The 8,344-nt window shown below is 42.5% G+C and overlaps 1 protein-coding gene across 5 annotated transcripts in view; it reads right to left on the bottom strand.

The window, feature by feature from the left end:
* Nucleotides 1-8,344, bottom strand: part of SORT1 (sortilin 1) — a 64,155-nt gene that overhangs the window by 9,273 nt on the left and 46,538 nt on the right. For all 5 annotated transcript variants that reach the window (XM_010830913.1, XM_010830914.1, XM_010830915.1 and 2 more), the window contains exons 12-15: nt 6,925-7,027; nt 6,412-6,580; nt 5,629-5,819; nt 2,239-2,428 (exon numbers count right to left, since the gene is read on the bottom strand). In XM_010830913.1, the coding sequence (XP_010829215.1) occupies nt 2,239-2,428; nt 5,629-5,819; nt 6,412-6,580; nt 6,925-7,027 (653 nt within the window). The remainder of the gene's footprint in view (nt 1-2,238; nt 2,429-5,628; nt 5,820-6,411; nt 6,581-6,924; nt 7,028-8,344) is intronic.

Genomic DNA, 8,344 nt, shown 5'->3' with positions numbered 1-8,344 from the left:
CCAAGGGCTTCAGCAGTTGCAGCATGTGGGCTCAGTAGCTGTGGTGCACAGGCTTAGTTGCTCTGGGGCATGTGGGATCTTCCCAGACCAGGGATTGAACCCATGTCTCCTGCATTGGTAGGTGGATTCTTCTCCACTGAGCCATCAGGGAAGCCCCAGCACAACCTTCCTGATCGTGCTGTTGGGGGCCTATGCTCATATCAGTCTACTGGTTTTAATGATATGCTTCTTTCCAGATGTACAGATCAAATCTTACAGCTCATCAGGGCTCAGCTCAGATGCCAACGCCTCTACAAAGCCTCTCTGATCCAACTCCTTTTAGGTCTGGATGGAAGAATCTCTCCCTTCTCTAAATCCATTAGGTACTTACGGTTTCTCTTTTCAAACATACTCATGTGACTCTTACCAGAAGAGTCTATAATAAAATTTCTGTTATCACTTTTGCACTGCCCTGTGCTTAACAAATATTCAATGAATATTTGGTAAATATATAGATGCTGCTTGGACTTCAAGGTTTTCTGACAAATATTGAAGGGAGAGGGTAGGAAGAACAAGAGAAGACATCATGCCTCCAATAGCAAGGAGAAATTTCTGGCAAAAACTTTTGTGTGTTCAATCCAAAATTCCAGGGACCACACCCTCCCCACTCACGAAGTATACATTCCTCAGGCACGTGGGGTGTGTGCGCAGGCTCTGGGGCAGAACTAACTGCCCGGTTCACATCCCAGCTCTGCCATGTGACAGCAAGTTAGTCATGACCCCTCTCTACCTTTGTTTCTTCCTTTGTGAAATGTAAATAACACAGCACCTATCTCATGCGGCTGCTGAAGAGAAGTCTGAGTTGCTTAGGACAGTGTCTGGCACAGAGGCAATGTTTAAAAAAGTCAGCTGCTATCATTATGACTATGTGATTATTAAATACAATATGTGCTCAGGGGGGTTAGATTTTAATGGTGGAATCTAATCTATACACAAGAATTAAAATATAGTGAATGCTGTAAAAGTATAATAAGTGCAGTGGGAGCCTAGATGAGGAAAAACTGGGGAAGGCTTTAGGAGGCAACATCTGAGCTAAAGTATTAAAGGCCAAAGAGGAATTCACCAGGCTTGGGGGGTCAAGCAGCAAATGTGGAAAGACCTTCCAGGCCGGAGCAGCAGCACGCACAGTGGCATGGAGCTCTGAAGCCGCAGAGCATGTTTGGAAAACAGAAGTAGTTCAGGTGACCGAGAGTCAGCCTGTGTGCCATTAAGGGTGAGAGAGCCCTTCAGAGTCTGACAGTATCCACAAACTCCAGCCCTATTATAACATCCAAGTGACCTGAGTGCCATTTTCCCTTGTAGAAATAGAGAAGGGAGGGCCCCTGGCCATCCCACACACAGATGTGAACAACACAGGAGGAAACACATGGTCAGACGGGGGTTTGTTCAGTCCCATACTCTGTCACCTATAGTTCGGGAGAATACACTGTAGGAGGGTAGGACTGCTATCTTCCTGTCTTCTTTTCCAAATCCACTTCTACCTCCCTGACAGCTTCTTCTGCAGCTAACAAGTTCCATAAGATTAGTACCTATGATGTGAAGCAGTTCCTCTTATTCGCCCTAAGCTAGGCTACCAAGGGACTCCCTCGCCCCTGTACAATCAACTAACCCTGTGCCAGCCACGAAACTAATCCTTAAGCCTGGATGGTTCTGAACTCTAGGGGTCCACCATGATGGCTCCGGAGCCTTGACGGGATAGAGACCAAACATTCTGATGGCATCTCCTCTCTCAGGACAGAGCCACACTCTCTCTGCCTGCAGTCCTGCAGACAACCTCAAAGCTAGCCCCACCTGCTGAACCCAGGCACTTAGGCTGTTTGCTAAAGCCCAGTTTCCCCTGAGCTCTCAGCTCCTGCCCCACTTTGCATGGTGCTTCTGTCCTATCGCCTTCTCTCTCTGCTTTCTTACTCGCATCCTCATTCTACACTCCTCTCCTTCCTCACACGGGTAAGTCAGGATTTCGGGGGTTGTTGCTGGTTCTGCACAATAATTAATGGTCTGATACAATAATGTTATTTGTTCAATTACTAACAATTCTGCTTCCCTTCCTCTGTGCCTCAATTTCCTTGAGGAAAGAAGAAGCAACAGTTTTCCACTCTTGAGGAAAAAAGGGGAAAAAAGGACTGAAATAATTTTCAATTGTCTGTTGCGTCCTCCAGCACAGGAAGTGGCTGACAGGGATCTGAGGGGTGCAGATACCAGAGGAAGTCCTCCAGGGAGCAGGGACAGACGGACGGCTGCTTGGTCACAACATAGTTTCGACCATTCTGACAGACAGATGACTTGCGTAGCCGGAGGTATTGTTCTTTATAGCCTAAAATGCAGCCATCTCCATAATCTCCAGGGTCTGTAGAGTGAGCCAGCCAGATGGTATAGTCCTTCTCTTCACCTAAAAGAAAGACAGGCTCTTCAGGAAACTACATGAATCCACTATGTGAGACAGCTGCCAGGCAATAGAAAGAAAGAAGAGACAAAAAGTACAGATGTCTGACTTAACCTATTGCTTCGCTTTGGAATTGCAAAAGAAAGTTGCATTAGTGGGAGCCTACTAGTGAATGGCCTTTCCTCAAGCCAAGGGAGGAGTCTTTGCAGTTCACAGCCCATTTGAGTTCTAAGAAAAACCTTGTGCAGCAGGAAGGTGGATGGAGAACCTCTAAAGTTACTTCCAGACTGAGAGGCTGCTGTCTTTAAGTCTTGTGCACTTGTGTTCTTGGTCAGGGGCTGTCAGAGGTAAGCAACCAGATGTTTGCCTTTAGGGCAAGACGCCAATTAACCAAAAGCAAGGGTTTAATTGTACCAAGGGTGAGAATGCTTCAAAAGGTGGGGGAAATATTCTCTTTCTAGTATTTGTGCTGATGAAGCGAGCACAAACATTCTCTAGTCTTTTAACTCTTGTTGCTGCTGCTGCTGCTAAGTCGCTTCAGTTGTGTCCAACTCTGTGCGACCCCAGAGACAGCAGCCCAGCAGGATCCCCCGTCCCTGGGATTCTCCAGGCAAGAACACTGGAGTGGGTTGCCATTTCCTTCTCCAATGCATGAAAGTGAAAAGTCAAAGTGAAGTCGCTCAGTCGTGTCCGACTCCTAGCGACCCCATGGACTGCAGCCTACCAGGCTCCTCCATCCATGCGATTTTCCAGGCAAGAGTACTGGAGTGGGGTGCCATTGCCTGTTGACTGGCTTTCAAATGAAGACTGCTAATGACAGTCAACCTGGCTCAGTGTGTCATATCATCCACTCCTGGAAAAATGACTCAAAGGCTGTGGCCTAAAGACTGTGGATTGGGCTTTTATCCTTCAGGATATGAAGACTAGCACCCAGCCTGTTAAAGAGCAGTGCTTAACCAATCTTTTAATGATGTTAAACTTCAGGGATAACTGTAGAAGCTGCCTGCATCTGCAGAGGGGACAACTCATAAGCCAGCTCTTTTACAGTCTATTTAACGAATTTAGATTATAATGACTCTCTGGTTTTAAATCACTGAAACATCTTGTAGAAAAGGTCCAAACCAAGTGTTTCTACTTCCTGCAGGAGTCACTAAATTAACATGCTAAGGAAATGGGCCCCTAACACAGTCTAAAAAAGTCAGGACCAAAATTTAACCCAAGCATCTTGAAACTTTATATCTTCTTTCATATTATGCCAAGCAATCACGGGTCACAGATGGTCACTTTTTGTCCAGTTTTTCTTTTATCCTTCTTATTTTCAATACAGTGCCAGCATCTTTAGTACTGGGGGTCTGGGTTTGCTTGTGATTCTTTAGGAATACCATGAAATGAATATTTTAACTCCTTCTCTGAAGCCATTTTTCTGGGTCTTTAACATGTCTTCCAGTTTGAAGTCACAGCATTCAGAAATGGTCAGTGTGGGCTTCTTGCCTGCTCAGGAGCCAGTCTAGAGTCTCAGTTGTGACTGATATTCAAGCCAAACTCTGCAGGAAAACTTCCTTACTTCAACATTTAAATAAATGACATAATCAATTAGATGTAACACATTTTCCTCTAAAGTTTCCTCTTTATAGTTCTGCTGTAACCAGCAGTGAAAAACCCTGAAGTCTTATGAAGTAATTTTAGACAAATATAAACACGTACTATCCTTACAAGCAGAAAATAACTTTCAGAAAATGCTTCAGAGATCTAAAGTGCAAAACTAAACTCTTCTAAATATCCACATGCGGCTGGTGTGAATTGAGATTTACAGTAAGGGTGAGTGTAAAATATGCATCAGATTTTGAGGACTCAGAAGAAAAAGAATGTAGCAGATGGCCAAAAAGCACATGAAAAGCTGCTCAACATCGTTAATTATCAGAGAATCAAAACTACAATGAGGTATCACTTCATACCAGTCAGAATGGCCATCATCAAAAAATCTACAAACAATAAATACTGGAGAAGGTGTTGAGAAAAGAAAACCCTCCTACACTGTTGGTGGGAATGTAAATTGCTGTAGCCACTATGGAGAATGGTATGGAGGTTCCTTAAAAGACTACAAATAGAACTACCATGATTCCACAATTTCATTCCTGGGCATATAACCAGAGAAAACCATAATCTAAAAGGATACATGTACCCCTATGATCAGAGGGGCATATAGCAGTTCATACTACAGCACTGTTTATAATAGCCAGGACATAAAAATAAAAGCATCAAAAGAGGAATGATAGATGATGTGGTACATATATACTATGCTGTACACAGTACATATGTATGATATGGTACATCACACATAAATAAAAGATGTGGTGCATATAAACTATGGAGTATTACTCAGCCATAAAAAAGAATGAAATAATGCCATTTGCAGTGACATGGATGGGCTTAGAGATTGTCATACTGAGTGAAGTAAGTCAGACAAAGATAAACATCATATGATATCACTTGTATGTGGAATCTAAAAAAAGGTACAATGAACTTATTTACAAATAGAAATATCCACATACACAGAAAAGGAACTTATGGTTACAGGGAGAAAGAGGGGAGAGTGATGACTTGGGAGACTAGGATTGACATACACACTAACTATATATAAAATAGATAACTAATAAGGACCTACTGTAGCACACAGGGAACTCTACTCAATACTCAGTTTATATAGGAAAAGAGTCTAAAGGAGAGTGGGTATATGTATATGTATAACTGACTCACTATGTTGTATAGTGAAACTAATACAACATTATAAATCAACTATACTCCAATATTTTTTTTAAAAAATCTTTAAAAAGGAAGAGTGTAAAGTATTTCACTAATAATTATCAAATATTGTTTTACATGTTAAAGTGATATTTTAGACATACTGAAATAACTATATTATTAAAATGAATTTTGCCTCTTACTTGTATAATGTAGCTAGCTGACAGAATAATTTAAATTATATATGTTGCTCTCATGCTATTTCTCTTGGATAGTGCTAATCCAAACAGGGGAAGTGCTTTTCTGGTACCATTTCACTGCCTGCTCACCCACGTGGAACATCCTTCAATCCTCTTTCATATACATGATTTTCTTATTCTAGTTAGAAGAAACTGAACTGGATGGGTTATTTAGGAAAATGGGCTTACAAGTTTCTGATAGAAAAGGTCAAAGGAGACACTCACAGTTCCTTTCAAGGATATCTTTAAAATCGATGGTGTAGGAGACCCACTGGCGAGCCAGGAAAGATTCTGTGAAGCCCCAGATGCTGATGTTCATGGACCTAGCTCCGGGTTCTGAAGCCAGGCCCGTAAAGTAGATAGGCTCCTTGGTAAATGTGTAGGTTTGCCAGCACTGACCCTCGTCTGTGGAGAACCTGAAACCACAGTTAGAGGAAGATCGTGACAGAGGATCAACGTTTACTGGAATATCAGGAAACCACTCCAGCTGTTTTCATCCCAAATCAGAGAACTCTCATATTTAGGTGACGGCTTACTGACTGACAATTATATTAATTTCTAATGCCTGCAGTTAACAGGGAAATGGGATTCACTCAAATAGTATGGAAGAAAATGCATTTATAAAAATTCTTCCAAGGGAAAGGAAGAATAGTGACCCATATAAGAACGGGCTTCTGAGTCAATAAACAGAAATTATACAATAAGAACTTGTACTTAAGGAGTCATTTACCATCCAGACTGCTTCAATGCATCCATAATATTCTTGTGGGAAGAGAGAAGAACATTTTTTCTTTTAAGTGATAAAAAATGTAAGCTAGCAGAGTCGGAGGAAAAACACAAAGCCATTTAATTTGAGTTGCTCTGAATGCAACCCCTTCAAGCACCTCCCCTGCAGCTCTGCAGAATGCCTAAATCTGAATCAGGGTCCGGAACTTCCCCACAAACTGAAAAACATCCCGCGGTAGCCTTCTGGGCAGACAGTGTGGGTGGAGCTGAGCTCATGCATACTTAATCACATTGATCGGATGGCTGCTGTGCTCAATGGCTACGATGATGCCTCCAGAATCCAGGATGGTGTAATAGTGGGGTCCTTCCAGCATCTTCATCCAGGAGTAACCCCCGTCATCTGAGATGTACACATCTGGGACCATCACAGAGATGGCATCCCCCACGCTACCTACAACACAGCCCACCATCTCATCAGCACACGTCAGCAGAGAAACAGAGAGGAGTCACTGTCACGAGAAGAATTCTGAATGAGTTTATTCTGATTATTTCCCATCAGGCCTCTTGGAATAAAAAAAAAAAAAAAAGGCCACAACAATTTGGTAAAGGAAGAGGTCATGTTGCTGCTCTCTGATGGGAGTCCATGAAAAACCCACAGTATCTTTATCTTGCGAGAAATTCTGCAAAGGGTGGTAAAAGCCATGGATGGTGGTTTTCTCACAGGGTTCCATGCTATGACTGAGCTTCAATGTACTCAACTAGCTCTTCCCACAGAGGTGAGGGAGGGCTGCTTACCATGGGCAATGACTATGCCAACAGCATTAGGCTCTGACAGTGGGGCCATCGGAACATTTAGTTTCTGAGAGATGCTATAGGAAGCGTGGATATGAAGGCTGCACTGTGGAAAGACACCAAAGCTTAGATTAAAACCAAAGGTGTAATTTTTTTTATTCATCTCAGAGTCTTCTAATAATAAGGCTTTTTAACTTATTAACCCAGACTTCAGTGGGATACTCTTTTAAAAAATTGTGGTTAAAATAACATACCGTAAAATTTGCATTTTAAAGGGTGCAATTCAGTAGTGTTAGGACATTCACACTGTTGTGCAACCATCACCATAATTCATCTCTGGGACTTCCACATCTTGCAAAACTGAAACTTCTATGTCCATTAAACCATAACTGCCTATTCCCCCTTTCCCAGACCCTGGCATTCCCAGACCCTGACACCATTCTATTTTCTTTCTCTGTAAATGTGATTATTAAATTATTATTAAATGCATTATGCATTTAAGAAGCAAGAATATCCCACTGAGCCTATAATTCAACAACAAAAAACAAATAACCCACATTAAAAATGGGCAAAGGACTTGAAAAGACATTTCTCTAAAGAAAATGAGAGGCTTCCCAACTTGATGACCGCCTGCCATATTTCAGATACTGAACAAGATGTGGTGGTGATTTGAAATAAGACCCAGTCCTGTCTTTAAGAAACATTTCTTAGAAATTAGTTGGGTTATAAAGCAGGATGGTAATCCTTTAAAGGATGCTTTAAAAGAGGTTCAGGAGACTTCCCCGGTGGTCCAGTGGTAAAGACCCTACCTTCCAATGCAGGGAGTAAGGGTCTGACCCCTGGTCCGGGAACCAAGGTTCAGGAACTAAGGCCCCACATGCCACAGGGTGTTGCCAAAAAATCACAGAAAATAAACAAGTAAACAAAGAGGCTCAAATTGGTTACAATGTTAATTTTATGCCATGTGCAATTTTATTGCAGTTAAAAAAAGCTTCATGTAAACTGCTAATGAAATGAAGAGCAATGATTAGTTCTAACTAACCAGTCCATCCTAAAGGAGATAAGTCCTGAGTGTTCATTGGAAGGACTGATGTTGAAACTGAAACTCCAATACTCTGGCTACCTGATGAGAAGAGCTGGCTCATTTGAAAAGACCCTGATGCTGGGAAAGATTGAAGGTGGGAGAAGAAGGGGACGACAGAGGATGAGATGGTTGGATGGAATCACCAACTCAATGGACATGAGTTTGGGTGAACTCTGGGAGTTGGTGATGGACAGGGAGGCCTGGGGTGCTGCAGTCCATGGGGTCGCAAAGAGTCGGACGCGACTCAGAGACTGAACTGAGTTGAACTGAGGGATGGTCAGGATTTCCACTAACCTTAATGAACTGGGGGGAGGGGAGACAGGGACAACCTCCCCAGGA

Source organism: Bison bison, unplaced genomic scaffold (genome assembly GCF_000754665.1).
Source record: "Bison bison bison isolate TAMUID 2011002044 unplaced genomic scaffold, Bison_UMD1.0 scf7180017864519, whole genome shotgun sequence".
Taxonomy (NCBI): domain Eukaryota; kingdom Metazoa; phylum Chordata; class Mammalia; order Artiodactyla; family Bovidae; genus Bison; species Bison bison.
Note: the sequence above shows the minus strand (reverse complement) of the source record. Positions and strands in the feature narration are given on the sequence as shown.